The sequence below is a fragment of the Pelophylax lessonae genome (genome assembly GCF_965119305.1).
Source record: "Pelophylax lessonae genome assembly, chromosome: 6".
Lineage (NCBI taxonomy): Eukaryota > Metazoa > Chordata > Amphibia > Anura > Ranidae > Pelophylax > Pelophylax lessonae.
The window spans coordinates 203002808-203026995 of record NC_138773.1 but is presented as its reverse complement, the minus strand read 5'-3'; the positions used below and the strand labels follow the sequence as shown (position 1 = coordinate 203026995).

The 24188-nt window shown below is 41.8% G+C and overlaps 1 protein-coding gene across 1 annotated transcript in view; it reads left to right on the top strand.

Annotated features, from left to right (window-relative positions):
* Positions 1 to 24188, top strand: part of PLEKHM3 (pleckstrin homology domain containing M3) — a 240107-nt gene that overhangs the window by 13624 nt on the left and 202295 nt on the right. The window contains exon 2 of the mRNA XM_082262028.1: positions 2695 to 3630. Within this exon, the coding sequence (XP_082118154.1) occupies positions 2695 to 3630 (936 nt within the window). The remainder of the gene's footprint in view (positions 1 to 2694; positions 3631 to 24188) is intronic.

Here is a 24188-nt window from a genome sequence, read left to right as displayed (position 1 = left end):
TAGGTATTGGGATGAAATCCTTGGACCCATTGTCAGACCCTACGCTAATACTGTGGGTCCTGGGTTCCTCTTGGTACTTGGGATTTGCACAGACAGTTGTCTTGGTGCATTGTGGGGTGCAGTATATAAAGCCAGGGGCACGTGTGGTAGAGGTCTTTGGTGGGAAGCAGAGTCCCAGAAAGAGGGTGGCTGCTGCCTCCTCTTTTGAAGTGGATGGTGATGGTCACAGGCAGTCGGCCTGGTGAACCAGCAGTGTGGAGCTGAGCCCAGAGGTCCAGGAGAGTTGACTGGAGGAGTTGGGGCACTGCGAGAATCTGGAAAGCAGTATCGGGAGTACAGAGGATCTTGCCCAGGGGTCTGCCCAGGAAGGGGACCACTCCGGGGAGTATAACCAGTGGACGGGTGTCGACTGGTAAAGAGAAAGAGGGTGGTAGGTGAGAGCCCTAAAGAGAAATACAAACAGGAACATTTTACCTCAGATTCATCTAGTGGCAAGATAAAACAGCGGCCTTGCCGCATTCTCAAGTTAGAAGTCTTTAGAATTGTGAATAGTTCAAACGCTGGTGTATCCCGCTCATCCCTTCTCCTATCCGAATATAAAATAAAAACAACAAAAACATCAACCCCTAGACTGATCATTGACTGAGCCAAGAACGTAAAGTGCTAAGATTTCTGCTTGCAGTTACTACGGGTAACCCAGGGGAATCCAAAAGTGTTAAACACCAGCAGCTTTTAAGGGGGCAGTACTACATAATTATAACTGAACATATGCAGGATAGTCTGACAGTTGCTGGTCTGTGAACTGCCCCACGTCTCATATTCACAGAGCTTAAAGCCTGGTACACACTATTCGTTTTGTTTTCCGTTGAACGGGTTGAACTAAATAAAACTGTCCTCTCTGATCGGAGCCGATATACTATGCGAAGTTAGTATAGCAATCTCCTATGCTGAGCTATTGTGTTCTGACAGGGGGAACGCCCCCCTCGCCAGAACATTCTAATTGGTGCTCTCTGCCATTGGCTGAGAGCACTGATCGGGAGTCACTCGGCTGCTGGATTTCCAGCATGCACGTCCAACAGAAACTGGCCAAACCGACATACACACGAATGTGGGCTGTTTTTATTTTGAACCTGCAAATGTCTCCCGACATTCAGCCTGTGTGTATCTGGCTTAAAGTGGAGTTCCACCCTAATTTTATACTTACCTCCATCTTCTCGCTCCGGGTCACCTGAAAAAGAAATGGATAATCGTATTTTTTTTTTTACTTACCTCGTAGCGAAGAAAATATACTTACCTTACTTCCTTCTTCCTCCTTCCTCGGCCCCGGCCCCTCGTCGTCACTTCCTGGCTCTGCAATGATTCCTGGGAGCTGAACGTCATCGCTCCCAGGAATCATTGTGCCTGCACCGGCCCCGACGTCAGTTCCGGGGCGCGCGCGTCATCCCCTTCTAAACAGCTTCTGGGCATGCCCAGAAGCTGTGGAGGGATGACGCGTGCGACCCGGAAGTAACGGTGGGGCCGGCGCAGGGCATCGTGGGACCGAAGAAGGCAGAAGAGGACGCCGAAGAGGATCTCGCTGGCTTCAAGCTGCCCACATCTGAGATGGCAGCGCTGGACAAGACGTTTTCAAGGTAAGTATTTGTCCTAACAGGTAAGTGCAACCCGGGACAGATCAGAGGCCAGCCATTGTGGAATGCACTAGCCCTGACTGTCCCGGGGGTATTTAAAAAAAAAAAAAATTCCAGGGTGGAACTCCGCTTTAAGGAATGAGTTGAAGCTATGTTTAGAAAACTAATCACAGTAAAGAAAAAAAAAATGTATTTCCTTCTTTACCTTTTCAATGGTAACGCAGGCTCACCTTTTATACTAACATTCATTTTTGCAGAGTGAACTTGCACTTTGCTTAGGTGAACAGCCTATTCTCCTTTTAGTATATCAGTTCTTATGTCCCTTGTCATTCTGTGAAGTGTGTGTGCTCAAGAAGCTCATAAAATTACACATTCTGGAAATCATGGTCTAATTGGTTTGAAGTTTATAAATCAAGACAACACTAATATTTTATATACAATTTAGACAAAAACCTACAGTGTGTGTGTGTATATGTGTGTGTGTGTGTGTGTGTGTGTATGTATGTATGTATGTGTATATATATATATATATATATATATATATATATATATATATATATATATATATATATACACACACACACACAATCTATTGGGCAGACTTATGAAACCGTATGTTCTTATTCCCGTTTATTACAGTTTTACTGTTAGGACCATATATTGGTCCCCTTACAAATCTTCTATACTTTTATATGTCATTAAACTTGACTGTAAGGAATACTCTTGTATTCGTATTGTGCAATTATTACGTAAATACTTTTTATATTTTCTTCCTTTTTTTCTGTTATTATGTAATATATTTTTGCAGTTACACTAGTTTTGTAGTTGTGTTTTTTTTTTTTTTTTTTTGCTTATTTTATACTGTACCCTTTTGATGGAACCCCAAAAAAATGGATTGATTAAAAAAAATGGAAGCTCATAGAAAAGCAACAGTGAGACTTCAGGTGTCTTCTGAACTTTCCAAACTTCCAGAATTCTGTAAATTTGCAATACAGTATAACCTTTCTAATGTCTCAAAGTACTGCTATTTCCTAATGTTTCTTGCTTTTTTTGTTGTTTTTTCTAGAACACATGTTGCCAAATATTCTCAAAAAGGGATTCCTGGAGACTCGAAAAACTCAAGAGAGCTTTTGGAAGAATTGTTATGCTGAGATGTCTCAGTACAAACTGCACATCTATGGGACTGATAGCAGTGGTAATCACAATGCCATCACTGCTTATCCTCTTGCTAATATAGAAAGCATCACCATTACTGGAAGCCATGAAACCAAACTAGTTGAAGTATTAATGTCAGATAACAGTCAATTGCAACTGAAAGCAGATTCTGCTTGGGAGGCCTTGGACTGGGGGCAGAAGTTATGGGAAGGAGTACGTGCCTTGACTTTAGTTTCAGATTATATGAGCAATCAACATGATGTCATAACAAGGTCTAAAAATGTGGCTGACAATAATTGTGACTATTTAGAAAATCAAAGCTTGTCAAACAAGCTTACAGAACTTTCAAGAGCCATGAACTTGACCAATGGCCACCACAAAAACACGCTGAAAACAGGGACCCTTTATCGATTAACAATCCATAATAACTGGAAGGCATTCATTTTTGTTCTTTCCACTTCCCACCTAACGGCATATCAGTCTAGTTGCCTGGATGAGGATCCATTACTTAGTTATACCATTAGTCTTTGTGTATCTGTCCAGATGGACACTCTTGATGGGTATGATTCTTGTTTCCAAGTAATTTTTCCTCAAGATGTTCTTCGGCTTCGAACTGAAACTCGACAGAAAGCTCAAGAATGGATGGATGCCATTATATCTGCTGCTAATGCTGCTCGACAACAAGATCAGCATCTGCTTGTGCCTCTTAGGAACACACCCAAAGAACATCCATCACTTAGGGAGCTGCAGAGGAGCAAGCGCCAGTCTGTAACCTCAAGTTTCCTTGGTATCTTGACAACATTAGCTTTGGAGAGGGGTCTCACTGCTCAAAGCTTCAAGTGTGCAGGTAACAATATGTAATGTTTAAGATCACTCAAAGTTAACAAACCTTGATACAGGTTCAACAGCTTAGCCAAAAACATGATCCGATAAACAATTGATTTTAATATCTTCATTTTTTTTCATAGAAATCCCAAAACCGTTTCAATCTTCTATTTTTCTACAAAGGAAGTTTATTTAATAATTTATTTCAGTTTAATAAAACATAATTGGACAATACTGGTGGTAATCAATGAGATAACCATGGTTATAATGGGTTTAGAAATCCAGAATTGTCAAAGCATATCTAAACCTAAAAACAAAAATGTAGTATATTACAGCTTACCAGTCCCTAAAAGGTTAGTTTTCCTTTTACAGAAAAAATGTAAAGATGAACTGACACTGGACCCCTTCCACAATCTTTCAGTCCCTGTTATACTTACTGTATAGGCAAAACTTTTTTTTTTTTTTTTTTTTCATTTTGGATATAGCAGGGAGGGTTATAACCCCTGTCAGATTTTTTTTTCTCCCATCTGTGTCCCATTGTAGAGATTTTCATTCACTTCCTATCCTTAAGCCAAACAGGAAGTGAGAGAAATCCCTGCAAATTAGGGAAATCCCTTGAGGACCCCAGTGTTCCCATTTGAAGATTTCCCCTCTATTACGTTTCTGGGGACAACCCGAAATATGGGAATTTTTCTTTACTTCCACTTTTTAATGATGGAAAAAAAAGTTTTGCCCTTAGTTATACTTTGTTTGGGTCCATGAATTCATCCCCACCCCCCCTATGATAAAAGGAGTTTTTTTCTGGGGGACTTTCCGTGTGTGTGTGTATGTATATATGTATGTATGTGTGTGTGTGTGTGTGTGTGTATGTGTATATATATATACACAATGTCAGGTCCATAAATATTAAGACATTGATACTATTATAAACTTTTTTCGCTCTATACACCACCACAATGGATTTGAAATGAAACAAACAAGACGTGCTTTAACTGCAGACTTTCAGCTTTAGTTTGAGGGTATTTACATCCAAATCAGGTGAAAGGTGTAGGAATTACAACGTTTTGTATATGTGCCTCCCACTTTTTAAGGGACCAAAAGTAATAGGACAATTGGCTGCTCAGCTGTTCCATGGCCAGGTGTGTGTTATTCCCTCATTATCTCATTTACAAGGAGCAGATAAAAGGTCCAGAGTTCATTTCAAGTGTGCTATTTGCATTTGGAATCTGTTGCTGTCAACTCTCAATATGAGATCCAAAGAGCTGTCACTATCAGTGAAGCAAGCCATCTTTAGGCTGAAAAAAACAAAACAAACCCATCAGAAAGATAGCAAAAACATTAGATGTGACCAAATCAACTGTTTGGAACATTCTTAAAAAGAAAGAAGGCACCAGTGAGCTCAGCCACACCAAAAGACCACGGAAAACAACTGTGGTGGATGACCGAAGAATTCTTTGCCTGGTGAAGAAAACAGCCTTCACAACAGTTGGCCAGATCAAGAACACACTCCAGAAGGTAGGTGTATGCATGTCAAAGTCAACATTCAAGAGAAGACTTCACCAGAGTGAATACAGAGGGTTCCCCACAAGATGTAAACCATTGGTGAGCCTCAAAAACAGGAAGGCCAGATTAGAGTTTGCCAAACAACATCTAAAAAAGCCTTCACCGTTCTGGAACAACATCCTATGGACAGATGAGACCAAGATGAACTTGTACCAGAGTGATGGGAAGAGAAGAGTATGGAAATGAACTGCTCATGATCCAAAGCATACCACCTCATCAGTGAAGCATGGTGGTGGTAGTGTCATGGTGTGGGCATGTATAGCTTCCAATGGAACTGGTTCTCTTGTATTTATTGATGATGTGACTGCTGACAAAAGCAGCAGGATGAATTATGAAGTGTTTCGGGCAATATTATCTGCTCATATTCAGCCAAATGCTTCAGAACTCATTGGACGGCGCTTCACAGTGCAGATGAACAATGACCTGAAGCATACTTGAAAGCAACCAAAGAGTTTTTTAAGGAAAAGAAGTGGAATGTTATCCGATGGCCAAGTCAATCACCTGACCTGAATCCGATTGAGCATGCATTTCACATGCTGAAGACAAAACTGAAGGGAAAATGCCCCAAGAGCAAGCAGGAACTGAAGACAGTTGCAGTAGAGGCCTGGCAGAGCATCACCAGGGACGAAACCCAGCGTCTGGTGATGTCTTTGCGTTCCAGACTTCAGACTGTAATTGACTGCAAAGGATTTGCAACCAAGTATTAAAAAGTGAAAGTTTGATTTATGATTGTTAATCTGTCCCATTACTTTTGGTCCCTTAAAAAGTGTGAAGCACATATACAAACTCCTACACCATTTACCTGATTTGGATGTAAATACCCTCAAATTAAAGCTGGAAGTCTGCAGTTAAAGCACGTCTTGTTTGTTTCATTTCAAATCCATTGTGGTGGTGTATAGAGCCAAAAAGATTAGAATTGTGTCGATGTCCCAATATTTATGTACCTGACTGTATATACTTCAGAGGTACAGAGCTCTGCAAAATTTGTTAGCAAAGCAGAAAAATATATTATGAAAAATGTGTAAAGCAGCCCCTAGCCCCATCTGCTGGGTGAGAAAGAAAATTAAAAAAATAATAATTTGCAACAATCCTATACCTAGTTGAAAAAAAAAATTCTAAATAAAAAAATGATATAATATATATTCTAGTTAACCTTCAGGTCAAGGTGCAGTTCCAACGCATTGGGATATGTGTGTGAACAGGCTTCAGTTGCTCCCTGTTCTGTGGAGAAAAGGGAACAACCCACTCACTTCAAGTGTGCTATCAACCAAATCGGAGAAGACTTCTAGAGCATGCAGTTGTCTGACCTTTCATCTGTCCCAGTGATACATATGTTCGTCTATGGCCGAATGTAGACTATCATTAAACTGCATGTAAACCCTAATTATAGAAATTAGGGACTACTTTCGGTTGTCCCTCGCAACTAATGTTTATGTAGCTTTTATTTCGTTTAAGGGGTGGGGGAGACCTAGTAAATGGTGGTGATCCTGTCCGTCCTCTTCAGAGGTATCCTCTCCCTGTTTGTTCTTGATCATGCTAAGCACAAAATCAGTTGCCTAAATGCTAGTGCCTAAAGTTTTGTTCATGGTCAGTGACTGCAGTTCAAGTCTTTATTCCTTGTTGAATTAGCATTTAACCCAATGTACATACATTGGCAGTTCTAAGTAGTAGGAGTCCACATTCTCACCACTCTGGTTAGGAGAAGAAAACTGCTGTTGGGAGAGAAGGGCTTTGCTGCAAATTCTTCAGTTATTTAGTGCAAATTCCAGTAATTATAGTCATTGTGTCCTGGTTGAATGGTGCATAATGCAGACGAAGCCAGTTCTAATTGAGACCTTACAGGAGGTACAAATCCTTTCTTTGTTTAGCTTGACAAATTAGTGCCAGAAAGTGGCAAGGTCCGAGTGGTAATCAAAGACAAGAAACACAAAGATGGAACTTAAAGCTACAGTAATAACCCTCTCTTGTCCTGCCAAAGGGGACGAACAAGTAAAGACCAATGCTTGTTGAAGTTTCCTTTTTGTTCAGAATTCCGTTGACATGTGAGCGGCTCAGGACTGCCTTATTTATTTAGTTAAAGTGATTAAATTGTAATAGCCTGGGACAGGCCATTGTCTTTCCACCTAATCCCAGCTCCACAGACTCCAGCTGTCTCCATTAATTGATTGACAATGGCCTACTGATAAGGAAACATGTTGGTAGGACCAAATTTTTTCCTCATGCACTTTAAGTTGAATTAGGCTGTACTTTTTCTATTTGTTCAACCCTGCACTGTGACAAAGGCTGAGAAATGCAAACAAATCAGATGAGAATTGAGATTTGTGTGAAAAGACCTAGAGAGGCTGAGTCTTGTAGAAGGTTTTAAAAATGATTTGAAGTGTGTCTGGATTTCTGTATGACAGGTTTGTTTGCTTAGTGCTTTCCCTTTCCCTCTAGATATGAGGTTTTATTGGAAAACGTTTAGGCGACCACCCATCGATTTTTATTTTATTTTTTTATTGTCCAATGTACATACATTCTTCACCATCCTATAGGCCAGAGACTCTTTTTTTTTTTTTTTTTCAAATAATGGCTTCATCTATCTGTTTAAAGCAAAACTTTGGGAAAAATGAAAGCTCTACCTGATAGTTAGCAAGAATCAATATAATCAAACACAGGGTTTGATTTACAAAAACTGGAGAGTGCAAAATCTGGTGCAGCTATGCATAGAAACCATCTTGCAGGTTTTTTGTCAAAGCTTAAAGCGGAGTTCCGGCCACAAAAACATTTTTGAGATAAAAATACCCCCCTAATCCTAAGCTATCGCCAACTAACACTATTCCCACATTACAGTACAGTATAGTAATTGAATATAGATAAACTCTTACCTTTAAAATTGATTGCAGCGTGCGGCCATCTCCGGTGTTGGCGTCTGAAGCCGCTGTGTCCCTCTTCCTGGTTTCTGTCCACCCAGAATGCTGATCGCAATCTCGCGCATTCGCTGTAGATTGCGATCGGCAATCAGAGTAGCGGCCGGCCATTCCCATTGCATCCTGGGATGGATGACGCACATCTCCCAGGACGCAATGCGAAACCGGAAGTGACGTCCGGTGCCGCGGCCGTAGAAGGATGACGTCGGACAAGGATTCCCCTAAAATAAGGTAAGTGAACCCCCCCCCCCCCAAAAAAAAAAAAGTCCAATTCTTTTTTAACATGCTTTTCCCTACAGGAATCCGATAATAAGAAAATGAGGGTGGCACTCCGCTTTAAATAAACAAGCTGAAGTTAAAAGCTGATTGGCTACCATACACAGCTTTACACACTCCAGTTTTAGTAAATCAACCCCACTGTTTGTTTGTTTTTTTTCAGGTTTTATCTACTTAGCACTGTACATAGCTGCATTAAACAAGTTATTTTTTTTTTTCAATCCTTCTTACCTAGGTGAATCGGTCCGATGCTTCATTTGTCCCCCATCGGCTCTAAGATTGAAAACTGAGCGATTAAACACCGCTGATTGCTTGGTTCTCAGTTCTCTGTAAGCAGAGAGCCAGTGACTGCCAGTCACTGGTTCTCTGCTCTGCCCCCCCACACTCAGTGCTGGGCTGTGGTGGGGGGAGCAACGGGCTCAGTCTCTCAGCGGCTTGCTAAGTGGTTGAGCCAGGTGCTGATCTAGACTTCTGGGTGGATCCCGACCATGTGGTCACGATCTTTCCCTAGCCTAGACTGGCTTAGTGACGCCAGCCGACTTCAGCCCGCTGTCGGTTGAAAATGGGTCACAGGACTGCAGAACAAACTGCTTCGGCTTTGGCTGTTCTTCTCCTTTAAGGATCTCAGTGAAGATTAGACCTACATAGCTAGCAACATTTCAGAAAAATGTTAATTCTTTTTATTTATGTGCATCTAGCAAGCCATTGTAAGCAGAAAATGTGCTTGAATTAGGGGTGAGGCAATCATTTAACATGGAAATGGTTCTACAAGAGGCATATCATTACAATTTAATTTTAAGGTATTGCATGTACATAAAGATTTATCATAATGACAGAAAAAAAGCTAAGGAGTCATATTGTTCTAATTGTTTTTAGTAAAAATGATTTCTGTATTAGTTCAGCTACCTAGCCAGCCATACATGGCTCTTACCAAAGCAGAAGAAATTTGAGCCATGGATGGCACCACCCAGCTCAACAAAGGCCAGCTTCAAAATCAAAGCTGGCAAATTATCAGCCAAGCAATGACTGCAACCTATCAGATATTGAATCCAATTGGATGCAGTCACTGTCTGGGTATTCATACAGCCAAGGCTATATAAGTACAGTAGCTACCAGAGGAGATTCAACCATCCACACTGTTTAGTGGGCATAGGGAAATCAAGTGATTTCCCTGGTTTGGGGCTGAACAAGAAAACATTTCACATGTATGGATGCTTAGTACACACAGGAGGAATATCGGCTTGTATCTGCTGGTTCAACAGGAACCAACTGACATTTAGTCATTGTGTACAGGGCTCCAGGGGGGGGGGGGGGTAGCAGCGAAATAGCGACAGTGACTTTACCCCCCTACGTCCTGAAAGTAAAAGAAAAGTTCCACTTTCAACAGCAGGAACAGTTTTACTGCCTTATCAGTGGCCCTGATTGTGTACAGCTGCCCCTCCAACAGAAGCCAGTCTAGATAACGAGACATGCTGGACAACCAGCATCTGATCAGCAATGGCAGCCAATGGCTGTGAGTATTGATCAGTGTGTTCTGGGGGGGTGGCAGTCTCCCTGTCAAAACACAATGGTACAGCATTGGAGATCGCCCCACTAACATAGCTTCGTACAGCTACCAATCAGTTTTTTTTTTTCTTTCAGCCCGCTGAGTTGAGTGGAAAACAACTTTACTTGTGTACCCAGCCTTAGTCTACACACAATATATTTAAAGTGCCACAACCCAACAGTTCTTGCAGAGAACACATGATAAACGATAAACAATTTATTTGTACCGCAAACACATTTGGCATAAAATATTTAAAAAACATCATTTGACCATCTGCTGAGTAGTGTGACACGTGTTGTGATTGCTGATGGTTGTTGTTTTTTGTAGGTGGCAAAAATTCTGTGTAATAGAACTCATTAGGAGGTATTACACTGGAAAATTCTAAATTATTTAGAGAAAAGTTGGAAATCTTGTGCACGTAAGTAGTGGGGAATTCTACACTGACCACCAGTGTAAGAGATATTTACAATAACCAATGATGTAAGGTGCAATTTACACTGACCATTAATGTAAGTGGGAATTTACACTGACCATTAGGGCTCGTTCACACCATATGTGCATGAAAACGGATGGGAAAACTGCACAGATTTCACTTGCAGAGACATCAGTTTACCTCAAGCCCCATACACACACGCAGATCGTCGTCATACAAATGTTCATCTTTTCTCCCCGGGATGTCGGTGTCTGTTGAAAAGTGCAAAGACAGCACAAGGACAGCACAAGAATTTTGTCTGCAGACTTCAGCTGACTGCAGAAGTGATGTCATGTAATGGTTAACTTTCCCTGTGTTTTTTATTTTCTGAGCATGCCCAGTCTTGCAAATCTGCGGTCTGTCGGCTGATTTCTGTACTGGCAGGCAAACAATTGTCCGTTCTGGTGTCTGCAGACAAAAATTTTCATGTTTGCAAGAAAGACTCTTGTCCGTAGATTGTGTGCAGACATCTGTCGGAGGCACCATACTAACACGCATACAATCGGCAGATCTTTCGTCCGCCGACGTTTGTATGAAGACGATCTGCGTGTGTGTACGGGGCTTCAGTTTTCATGTACATGGACATCCATTTTTGGGCACACGGACATCAGTTTTCATGCATGTCAGTTATGTGCCCTGTTCACACCAATGTTACTGTTATGTTAGTTTTTTCCTTTGTAGAAAATGGCATTCACGTTGCAGATTCCTGCGCAGAAAAAATCAGCACGTTGTAGTATAAACAGGGCACATATAGAACCATTTTTTTTTTTTTTTTTTTTTTGTGCCCTTGCAGAACGCCTGCAGAAAAAGTGATGTCTCTGCACCATGGTGTGAACGAGGCCTTAATGTAAGGGTGAATGTAAACAGAAAGCCAATATAACAGGTTATTAAAGCTGATCACCAATGTAATGGGAGATTACTACCTTGTCCACCAATTTAATCGGGATTTCTACACTGACCACCACTGTAAGGGGGGAGTTCTTCACTGACCACCAATGCAATGGGAAATGTACACCGACCACAAATGAATGGGGGGATTTCTACACTGATCACCAATGTAAGGGGGACTAGCACTGACAACCAATGTAATGTGGAATTTACACTGACCACCAATGTAAGGGGAAGGGTTTCTACACAGACCACCAATGTAAGGGGGGGTTTACAGAGCTCAGCATAATTGAGTACACCCCTTTTGAAAAATCAAGAGCTCAATGAACACAAAAACAATTTCCAAATTTTTGACAAAACTGAGTATTATAGAACATTTGTTTGGCTCATTACATGAAAGTGAGGTTCATAATATAACCTAGATTACAAAATCTTCAGTTTTACTCAAATTAGTTGATGAAAAGATGAATACATCCCACAAGAACAACTACTGCATCTAGTATTTTGTTTGACCTCCATGATTTGTAAAGACAGCACCAAGTCGTCTAGGCATGGAATAAACAATTTGGCGACCTATTGCAACATCTATATTTTTCCACTATCATAAAACGGCCTCTTTTAGAGCCTGGATGCTGGATGGAGAATGATGCTCAACTTGTCGCTTCAGAATTCTCCATAGGTGTTTAATAAGGTTCAGATCAGGAGACCTACTTGGCTACTGAATCACTTTCACCCTGTTCTTCAGAAATGCAACTGTGGTAGATGTGTGTTTTGGATCATTGTCATGTTGGAAAAGTGCACGATGTCCAAGGGCACGGAGTCATGGTAGCATCTTCTCTTTCAATATAGAGCAGTAAATCTGTGAATTCATGATACCATCAATGAAATGCAGCTCCCCGACACCAGCAGCACTCATGCAGCCCCACAGAAAGACACTGCCACCACCATGTTTCATTATAGGCATCATACATTTTTCTTTGTACTCCTCACCTTTGGGATGCCATACAGTTTTGAAGCCATCAGTTCCAAAAACATTTATCTTGGTCTCATCACTCCAGAGTACAGAGTCCCAGTAGTCCTCTTCTTTTTCAACATGGGTCCAGGCAAATTCTAGATGGGCTTTTTTGTGCATAGGCTTTAGGAGAGGCTTCCTTCGTGGAAGATACCCATGCATGCCATTCCTCTGCAGTGTAAGCCGTATTGTGTCACGGGAAACAATCACCCCAGGCTTTCTACTTCTTTAGCTAACTGCAGTTAAATTGCATGGCGATTTTCTTCAAACCTTCTCATCACTAGATGCTCCTGTCGAGGTGTTGCCTTCTGTGCACGGCCTGGACGTTAAATTTTTGTATCACTTTTGCTACAGTATTCTAACTGATAAGTAAAACTTTGCAGATCTTCTTGTAGTCTCAGGCCTTGTGACATTTCTCTTCCATGTGGTGCCATTGCTGACCGCATGAGATGGGAAGGGGTTTTCTTTGTTGAGTAACGCTCTTTTATAATTCACTGTCAGCTTGACACTTGTTTAACCACCTCCCACCCGGGCCATTGTAAATATACGGCCGGGTGGGAGTCTCGTCCTTCTGAATGGACGTTCCGGAACGTCCTTCAGAAGGAGAGAGATCGCGCCGCCGCGGGCACGCGCAGCGGCGCGATCTCAATGTGCCTGTGTCCCTCGGACACAGAGCAACATCATTCGGCAGGAGGGCCCTGTGATTGGCCCTCCTGATCACATGACGGCTGTGTCCAATCACAGCCGTCATGTAATGTAATAAGAGCCGTTGCAACGGCTTCGATCTCTTCTCCTCCTGACAGATCCTGTCAGAGAGGAGAAGAGAAGAGGATCGGTGCTGCTGCTGGGGTGATCAGTGAGTATTTCTAATTACTCACTGATCACAGGGGGGGTCTGTGCTGGTAATCAGATGATTGATTACCAGTACAGGGGGGGGAGGGGTGCCACTAAGCCACCAGGGATGCCCACCCATGACCACCAGGGATGCCCACCATGGCCACCAGGGATGGCAAGCAGGGCTCAGAGAGCCCCCCAGTGCCCTCCCTATTAGTGTTGCCCACCAATGCCATCTATCAGTGCTGCCCACCAGTGCCGTTATTGCCATCTATCAGTGCCGCCCACCAGTGCCCATTACTGCCCACCAGTGCCGCCTATCAGTGCCCATCAGTGCCCCCCATCAGTGCCGAGCAGTGCCCCCCATCAGTGCCGATCATTGCCGCCCAACATTGCCACCTATCAGTGCCCATCAGTGCCGCCAATCAGTGCCCATCAGTGCTGCCTATCAGTGCCCATCAGCGCTGCCTATCAGTGCCCACCAATGCTGCATATCAGTGCTATCTATCAGTGCCACATATCAGTGCTGCATATCAGTGCTACCTATCAGTGCCCATCAGTGCCACCCCATCAGTGTCTCCTCATCAGTGCCTGTCAGTGCGGCATCATCAGTGCTCATCAGTGCAGGAAAAAACTTATCTATTTACAAAATGTTATAACCTAAACAAAAAAACTTTTTTTTTTTTTCAAACTTTTCAGTCTTTTTTTATTTGTGCACCAAAAAAGAAAAAATCTGACGGTGATCAAATACCACCAAAAGAAAGCTCTATTTGTGGGGAAAAAATGACACAAATTTGGTTTAGGTACAGTGTTGCATGACCGCGCAATTGTCATTCAAATTGCAACAGCGCTAAAAGCTAAAAATTAGTCTGGGAAGGAAGGGGGTTTAAGCGCCCAGTATTGAGGTAGTTAATGAATAATTCGACTCACCTGTAGTTGAATTCTTGTTAATTAGGATTTTGTTGTCTAAAATGTAGCTTTACTCCTAAAGGCCCATACAAACGATATACGAAAATCGGAAGTAAAATTTAGTCCGACGAACGATCTGCCGATTTTCGGATTGTTAGTATAGTGTTTCCACAGCCGATTGCGAATTTTCGGGCGACAAAATCTGGATGTGCAGGCTACGTCAACACAACGTCCGATTTTATCTTAGCATTGCTCGTCTGTCTGGAGGAGAACGCTGACCACACTCTCTAACAAGCCTTACTCCAACTTGGTTCTAAGATTCTCCACCTATTGTGGGTTCCAGCTGTCTCCAATCAGCTTCTTGCTGAGGGATACACAAATATCAGAATGAAACAAGAATGATTTCCATTCAAACTTCACTATGACTTCCTCTGTTCGATACCTCCTGATACAGTGATCTGAGCAATACAGTCACATGTTTTTATCTCCATTGGCAAGCTGTTACTAACTTTATCCACATAACCAAACCGTCTTTAAAAGGTTGCCCCCTGAAGAAGGAGCTTTTTACCTATGCCTCTGAAACGCGTTGGGTTTACACCTTCTATCAAAGCGGTAGCCACTTGTTATGTGATCTAATATACTGTACACGACTTGCCATTATTTTTTAAATTGATATGTAATTTGTTATTTCAATAAAACACAATTGTTTTCTAATAATGCCTTTGTATTTATAAATTTGTCAATATATTAGTGCCTATAAAGTCCCACCTCTAGGGGAATCCTTTTCTTAGATTCTATTGTCTTTGGGATGTGGCACACTATTGTGGATTCCACATGAGCATACTATATGTATCTAGTGGCAGGCTCAACTGGGCAGTAGCAGACATGACTTCTAAGCCTGCTCCCAATTGCATACGTACATTCTTCACGTAGACATTACTCAGGTGAGGGGGCATGACCGATTTACATATCAAAGTTGGTGCAATTTATATACCAACACTTTACACTTTAATGCCATTTGAATTCCATATGAACTGCCTGTACACAATGCACACAGTAAGATGGCAAAGCTGGGCAGTGGCAGTGACCGTCTCTTTCAAGCTGTGATCTCCAGACAAAGCCCGGGACACAGCACTCAAGGGATATGTGAATATAAAACAAGACTGTCCCTGCAAATCTGGGACAGTTGGCAAATATAGACCTATTGGGGGTATGTGTTTATGGCTATGCAGATATTGATTTTGAGGGGGCTGGTAATTGGATAGCTGCTTTCGGAGGGAAACTCTGGAAGGGCAGAAAATTTAAATAAAAGCCATATCAATGCAGCTTATGTTGAAACCTCCTTGCTGGAGCTCTTAATGTGCAACTTTTCCTGACCCCACATGTTCACTTTAAAGCTGAATTTGGGATATACTACTAATAGAGAGTTACTACTAATAGAGAGCTAAAATACATAAATGGGATCTGTTTTACCTACCAAAAGATTACTTTTCTTGATCCAGTCCTGAGCTTTACACAGCCTTGCCAGACAGCACAACCTGGTAGGTGACCTAACTTTTCAACCATAGTTAGGTTATAAAGCTAGGTCACCTCCCTGCCCTCAGTCTGTGATTGGGCATGAAAGAAGAAGAAACACACTAATGATCTTCCTTTAGTACAGCCTTTAACATATGTGACAGATTAAGGGCCTGTCACTGTGAAAATGGTTATAGAAAGGACACAGGGTTTGCACGTATGCAGAGTGCAGCACTCCAGAGTATTGACCCCAGTGTTTCTATATGAGGAAGATACTTTGTAGTCTTGGTTGGAACTGAATCCTGAATGCTTAACAAAACCTCCATCACTGTGATCTGATTTTTGAAAGCACTGCGGACATGTGTATAAAGTGCTGTCACAATCTTGTTGCTGATGCATATAAAATTCATGATGGACATTAGTGGAACCAATTACTAGAAACTTGGAATAGCTAAGAAGCTCTGTTCATTATTATAATGTTTCCGAAAATATTCCCTCAGTGTTTCTCATATACAGTAGACAATACAGTTCAAAGGATTTACCGCCAGCTTTTAGGCATATTATCCTAGGGGGAGTTGTTTTCTATATTTACAATGAAACAATGAAAATGCACCTGCACATCAAAGGCTTCATATCAGTGGGTGGCAAACTTCACTTGAAAGCCAGGGATGCACTGACATAAGACACAAATCACCTTTTGGCCACTAACCTTTTCCATGTCCTGCATATATTTTAGTCTAGAAAGAAGAACAAACTCTTTGCATTTACCAGACCTCTGTGTAGTGCTTCCTGGGGGCCAGTGAAAATGGAGGCACTCGAAAGTAACACAGCAAAAAAAATAACATTTTATGAATATCGTGCAAGCTTTGTAAAACCTTATAGAATATAGGGAAAGAATTTTGTTTCTCTGGAAAAATGTTTTATTTTCTCTAGTTTTTGTAAATATGTTCTAGAGCAAGGGTGTCCAACCTTTTGACCTCCCTGGGCCACATTTGACGAAAAGGAATGGTCTTGGGCCACACATAAAATTACACTAACAATAAGGATAGCTGATGAGAAGAAAAAGTCGGACAGATCACAAGTTAACGATCACTGATACAGATAATGTACCTATCTGTGCAATAAAACGTAATTTTTTTTTTTCTAATATTTTTTATAAAAGTAAAAGATGGCAGCATAAAACTAGTGTGACATTTAATCTTGTTTTTGATAAACTAACACATCGATATCTGGTTCGATGGATGTAGTAACAACACTCAAAGAATTCTCAAAGTGCTCATAAGATATTTTGGTTCCAATTTTTCCCTTCGTGTTCTTCATCCTTGAAAATAGTTGCTCATAAATATAGGTGCTGCTGAAAACTGATGACATGAATAAGGTGTGATTGTGAAGAGTAGGATATTTTTCTTTGGGAAGTGTGGCAGTGCGGTACCCTGCCAGGGTCAAAATAGAGGTTATAACCCAGGATTCTCTACCAGGCAGGTTGAGGGGCTCCAGGGGGTTTGCTTAAGGCTTCATGTACACTGGCAGCTTCTAAACTTGAGTTTCAGAGTTTTTTGCCAAAGCTTCTAAACTCAACTCTTTAAAGGCCTATGTATCCATGTACACATAGGCTTTTAGCAGAGTTTAGGAGTTGCCACGTTTAGGAGAGGTTAATTCTCCCTCTCCTGAACTTTGAAGAATCATGTTCAAGATTTGCTTTTTCCCACGGTCAGGGTAGGCTAGTGTACATCTTGCCTAATGCAGAGGAAAGTGGCTTTTCAGTTTCCTCATTGTTTTGTAAAGTCTTTTTTGGGACCTGGAGATTTCTTAGAGATCCGGGTGGGATTAAATCTCCAGTCCAGGTTTTATAAACAGTCAGCACACTGATTGCACAGGTGTGTGCAGGGCTTTTTGTAGAGACCTGACTATGGTTCTGAGTTCTACCCTGTTAGACTGAGAAGGTCTTTGTCTAGGAGTTAGGAGGGCTCTACCTAGGAGAGGGGTGGGAGCCAGAGTAGCAAGAGGTTGCTAAGTGTGTGGTCCAAAAGTTTGTGAAAGGATAGCCTGTAGGAGACTCGCAAGGCCCTGTGGGAGACTGACAAGGGCCTGGGGAGTAAGGCCAAAACTGCAGTGCTGGGGGTGTAAGCCAGAAGGGCTGAATGTCTTTTGTTCTTTTGATGGAAAAGGAATGCCGAATACCCCTGTGAGGGAAACTCATATTTTGTGTTTTTCTGGAACTTTCTTTTAATAAATATAAAAAGAAGAAAGACCTGAAACTAGAAAAGCATGTGGCTGAGTCCTTAAAAGCTCTGTTTGATGCTAGTTCGCACATGGTGGAGAATGTGGGCAGAAGTACAAATCCCTGCAATGAAGAGTAAGTGAGTGAGTGTATGAGTCGGCTTTGGAGTGGTGTCAATGCCTGCTGGCGGCAGTGACCCCAGTTAAAGGGGAAGTGCATGCTGTTGCCCCTGGTAATGCCAATGAGAGTAGACCAGGTATAGATGTGCAGAGTTGTCAGCTGACCAGAAGATGCAGTTTTGGAAGCCCTGTCAAGATACTGAGACCAGAACGCTGTTTGCGGTGCAGTAAGAAGTTGGAGAGGCGTGCAGTTGCCTTTAGCAACACCTAGAATGTCAGGTCTGTGGACTACAAGACATATATTGCCTACAGAGGATTGTGGTGAGTTTAAAACACAGCTTGATGGAGAGAGAAGTCTACATGTCTGGGAGAGCCAGAAGAGTGCAGCTGGGAGAGTCCCATATTCCTTAGCAACAGGAGAAAGAGTGCCAACTAGAAGGAGGAGCTACGGGGAAAATGTGGCTCAGCGTTCCAATAAAGATGGGTGTAGAAACCTACCATGCCTGGAATGTGGTCATTTGGGGCACAAGTTCTTGCATGCCCCAAATTCTGGAATACCACTGTTGATAGTGCTACTGGGCAAGAGTCTTTATCCGCAAGCACAGTTTCTAGTTTAAAAGGGTTTCCTGTTACCCCTGGCAACAGTAAGGATTATTATGCCAGCAGGGAGTGCTAAAGAGTAGATGCCTGCTGTAACTTCATCCTTTGACCACCTTGAGGAGTTGGCCAGTAAAAGTGCAGCAGAAGAAAGTCAACATACTCAAATGAAGGTGGCAACTGGCAAGACTGTTGCTAGTAAAGTCATGGAAAAGACTGACTGTGGGACTGCGCACACTGGAGTGGAAGTGACCCCAAATTGGAGATCCACAGTCTATGTGAAAAAGGATTTGCTTTGCTGCAGTGCCCTGTCCAGTGGGGAGGCAAGCGGTAAAATTGAATGTGATGATGTGAAACTTAAGGAGTATGAGAGTATTAAAGGTATTTATAGCCCTTGGAAAAATCTTTGTCTGTTTGTCTGCGCCTAAATCACCAAACTGGTGGCATCAGTTCAAATGAATGATGTCCTGGATTAAAAAGTAATTCTATAGGCTAAAGAGCAAACCTAACCTTACTATGACACGGAGGGTACCAAAATGCATACCTCCAACTATAAGATGAGAAAAAGGAACACCTTTCAATCCAAAGTATGTAGGCAAAAAGGTTCCCCTGCAACATCTCCAGTTACACACAGGAATAAATAATGCTAAAAATTGATTGAATAAACCCACCAGTGCTTCTTTTTACCACTATTCTTCTTTATACTTTGATTTTTTTTTTTAAGAATTACATATACAGTAATTTAGAAGTAGGATAAAGGGTTTAATTTAAAACTTTTGAAATAAATCATTCATAAAGGTCAATACATTAGAGCATAAAGTAGAACAACTGAGAAGGAAAAATGAAACCATTGATATGGTTCCAAGCAGGGTTAGTTGGGAGCAGTGTTGCTCATCTTACTTTAAAAAAGTAATTAGTTAAAGTTACAAATTACTTCTCCCAAAAAGTAATTGAGTTACTGACTCAGTTACCACATTGAAAAAGCAATTAGTTACTCAGAAAAGTAACTGCGACTTTTTTTTACTATTCTATAATGCAATTACGTTCTATAAGATCTTTAATGGTGGTGACGGTGTGGCACACTGTGGGGGTCTAAGTCCTCCTAACTGTGACTAACTGTATTTTGTTTTGTTTTTTGGTACCTGCTGCCTGAAATGGTGGTAGCAGTGTGGTGGTGGTGTGGCACACTGGTGGTGGTGACGGTGTGGCACACTGGTGGTGGTGGCGGTGTGGAACAGTGGTGGTGGCGGTGTGGCACAATGGTACTGGGACACTAGAGCAGGGTCCCCATAGATCCCACTTTAGAGCAGGCCAGGGTCCCCATAGATCCCCCTTTAGAGCAGGGTCCCCATAGATCCCCCTTTAGAGCAGGGTCCCCATAGATCTATGGGGACCCTGCTCTAAAGGGGGATTTATGAGGACTCTTTTCTAAGGGTGGATCTATGGGGACCCTTCTCTAAAGGGGGATCTATGGGGACCCTTCTCTAAAGGCACTGATCACTGTATTGGTGTCACTGTTCCCCAAAAGTGTCACTTGGTGTCAGATTTGTCCACTGCAATGTCGCAGTCCCACTAAAAATCGCTGCTATTACTAATAAAAACAATAAAAAAAAAAAAAAAAACAATAAAAATAAGAAAAAGTCCATAAATCTATCCCATAGTTTCTACAAACAATAACTTTTACACAAACCAATTAATATACCCTTTTTGGGATCTTTTTTACCAAAAATATGTAGCAGAATACATATTGGTCTAAAATGATAATATAATGATTTTTTTTTTTTCAAAATTTGTTGTTTTTTTTGTTTATAGCGCAAAAAATAAAAACAGCAGAGGTGATCAAATATATCCAAAAGAAAGCTCTATTTATGGGGGAAAAAAGAGATCAATTTTATTTGGGTACAGCGTTGCATGACTGCGCAATTGTCAGTTAAAGCAATGCAGTGCTGTATCGCAAAAAATGGCCTGGTCGTTAAGGGGGGTAAAACCTTCCAGGGCTGAAGTGGTTAAAGGACATCATTATTAAAAAAAAAAAAAGATAATACAGTAGGTCTCAAATATTGTCAAGTACAACTGAATTAGCAGTAAGAGCTTGTTTACACATGTGGCAAGGACCGCTGAGATCACTTTTTAGAGGTGTGTGCCAGGCAATATGGAAGTGATATGTCACCTCCTCATCACCTGTTTTAATCCTCTAAATGCAGCATCATGACTGTGGCATCTGAACACTTTGCAGCCTAGGGGAGAGGAAGGGAGTGGTTAAAATGAGGCTCAGCCGTGCCTGCAAGTGTAAATGAGCCCTAATAGGAAGTAGGCAAATGAATAAAGGACAGTGCCTCCAACATAACTAATCCAATAGCACAAAGTCACTTTAGGAACTATTAAAAAGTCCACTGAGTACTCCTTGATTCTGCAATCATTTCCTGGTAAAAATAGCAGAACAACATTGCACTCTACCTGTAATACTTCAGTCAGTGTTCTTACATCAGGTTTAGTCCCAGCATGACGACATCTGTCCCCGCCCACCACCTGCAGTGCTTGCTTCTGTATGCTTTCATCATTCCAGGTCTAGTCTCTGCATTTCCTGACTGCTTCTGTCCCCGCCCACGGCCCGCCCAACACCTATCAGACCCGTAGCACAAAGTCTAGGGAAGTGCTACAGATAGTGGGCGGAGCCACAGGCGGGAACAGAAGCTGTCGGAAAATGCCGAGACCAGACACAGAATGATGAAAGAATACAGAAGCAAGCACTGCAGGTGGAGGGCAAACCAGCGGGCGGGGACAGTCGGCAACAACTTTACCCAGATCATTTGGGTGACAACTGTCAACCATGCCTGTCACTTAGATGCAGAAGGAGCTGAAGCTCCCCGCCCCTCTCAACTGTCCGCCCACCCCTTCTTCCAGCCCTGGAGAGGGGGAATTACAATAACAACAACTGCCATCTGGTGGCGGTAGATGTAATTGCGGTAACGCAGCCGAAAGTAGCGGCAACGGCGTTACAGGGAGGGAACGAGTAATCAGATAGGTTACTCGTTACTCTCAAAAGTAACTGCGTTAAGTAACGCCGTTTACTTAAACGCAGTTACTTCCATCACTGGTTGGGAGCTATGAAATGGAGCCTGTTCCCACCAATGCCTCATGTTCTCATTCCACAGCCCCTGCATATACTCAGTATCCATGTAACTGTGTATGGGGGTTCACATGTACAGCCTAGCTATACAGCACTGTGGGTGTGGGTGCTTTAGCAACTGCAGTTCCTAAATGCTGTCACTTTGTAGGCACTAGGAAGGGTATGTTGCTCAGCCTTGTGCATGTTTCTGTATGGAGTAATTTGAAGTTTTCATAGGAATATCGTGGCTCCAGCAAATAATCCTGGCAGTGATGAGGAAAGCAGAAGAAAGATCATGCAATCTATGGTACCTGCTATATAGTGGCAGGGTTAGGGTTTTTTTTTTTTAAATCACATTAGGGTTACTTTTAAGAAACAATAAGGTGACACTAAGCTCCATTTTTCTTCCTTACGTCAATTGTTCTAAAATATCAAGTACTAGCAAGTTCTACAATATCCATAGAAAATATTATATCTGCACATACAGTCATGACCAAAAACATTGGCATCCCTGAATTTTTGTCAGATAATTCACCACTTCACCCAGAAAATTGTTACAACTACAAATGTTTAGGCATTCTCATGTTTATTTCTTTTGTTTGTATTGGTATGACACAAAAAGGTGGAGAAACAAAAAGGCCAAATCTGACTCCAAAAATGGACTGGACAAAAATATTGGTACCTTCTCAAAATTGTAAGAAATAAATTGCATTCCAAGTTTGTGATGCTCCTGTAATTTGTAAATAAACTCACCTGTGTCAACTAACAGGTGCTGACAATATAGAAATAACACTGGCAACCAGTTAAAATGGTGAAACATTTACGCAATGTTCTGTTGTGTATCTCTGTGTGTTACACAGAGCATGGAGATGAGAAAAAGCAGCAAAGAATTGTCTGAGGATTTGAGAACAAAAATTGAGGAAAAGTATGGACAATCTCAAGGTTACAAGTCCATCTCCAGAGAACCTAATGTTCCTGTGTCCACTGTGCGCAACATTGTCAAGTTTACAGCACCCACTTGCTTGCGCCTTTCAAGTAACTTTCCATATTCCCGGTCAGACAAAGGAATACCTTACCTGCAGTAGGTATCCTCTTAACTTTCCCTACCAAACATTTAAATGAAGCCATCTATAAGCCACTTATTACCAAACTACAAGCTGAAATTCAACAGTTCTCTCGATGTGAGATCTCCTGGATGGGCAGAATTGCTACTCTAAAAATGATTTTTCTACCGCAGATCCTTTAGCTATTTAGAACTCTGCCCATCCCGGTGAACTCCACTTACTTAAAATCTCTTTATTCTATCACTAGGAAATTTATCTGATAAGGCGGAAAAGCTCAGTGTCCCCAAATCCACCTCCTTAAACATCGGAAATTTGGAGGGATTTGTCTCGTAGACGTTCCATTTCAATATTTTTAGTGAGAAAAAGTCAGATAATATAGCGTTACAAAAATGTGGGTGTCAGAATACAAGTCAAATTTGAAAAGACAAACGAGGTACATAACAAAATATGTAAGAAGAGGTATTTTAAGGCAACCAAGCCCTATGAAGTTAAGGTACAACATATTGTGAGCAAGTCGAAAGATAGGACCTCCGAACCATCAACATTGCACCTTTAGGAGCCAGAGCCGATATGTCTAGGCTGAAGTGAAGATAAACCCCTAATTAAGGGAAGGGTACAGTGGCTCTGAGCTGCCCGATTAATAACCTCTTCATCTAAAAACTCTGCAGTGGAGAACTTAGAATCACCATACAGTAGATTATAAAGGAATGTAGAAAGTTAAATGGAGGGGAGCTAACTATAAGGTATATTAAAGAAAAAAAAAATCCCTCCTAACATTGAAGAACAAAACCAGAAGTATGTAAATACAAGTTTTTTATGGGATAGTGTTGTCCCTCTGAGCTTTGGTATCATGGCGTCTTAGCCCAGGAGGTATAGATGAAATGTCCCCCGGGGGCAAAACCATGACAAAAAAAATGAATGACTAGGGTATCTGAAGTAATCATTCTGACAACCCAGAAAAGGGGGAGAGGGATGGGGGTTCTGAGGAACAGTACAAAAGGAAAGAAGGATGGAAAAAAGCATTATAGAAAAGAGGGGAGACACCTTATGTGGAAGTACAGCTCAGGATATGTTAGGTGGAAGGAGAGTGCCAAACCATTAAGACTTGTAAGTTACCTTCATAACGTTAGCCCATGAATCTCAAATCCATTCAAATGTCTCACTAGTGTTCTGCATTATGCTAGCAATCTTTTCTTGGGACATAATCCAAGATATTTATGTTTGCCAGGGTGGGGGAGACTGAAGTGGTCTTCCACGCATGGGCAATCGTGATTTTAGCGCCTAGTAGAACGAAGATTAAGGCTTGGGTGGATTTGGGAATCTTGTGAATACGTTGGTTCAGGAGGGCAATCTCAGGAGTCTGGGAAAGAGAAATACCAGTAATTTTGCGGATCATTTGGAAAATTTGGTTCCAAACCCCTCTAGTCTAGGACATTGCCAGAAAGTATGAAGCATCAAGTCAATATGGCCACAGCCTCTGAAGCATAATGGGGAGGCATCTGGATATAATTTGGCAAGACGGGTTGGGACCAGGTACCAGCGAGAC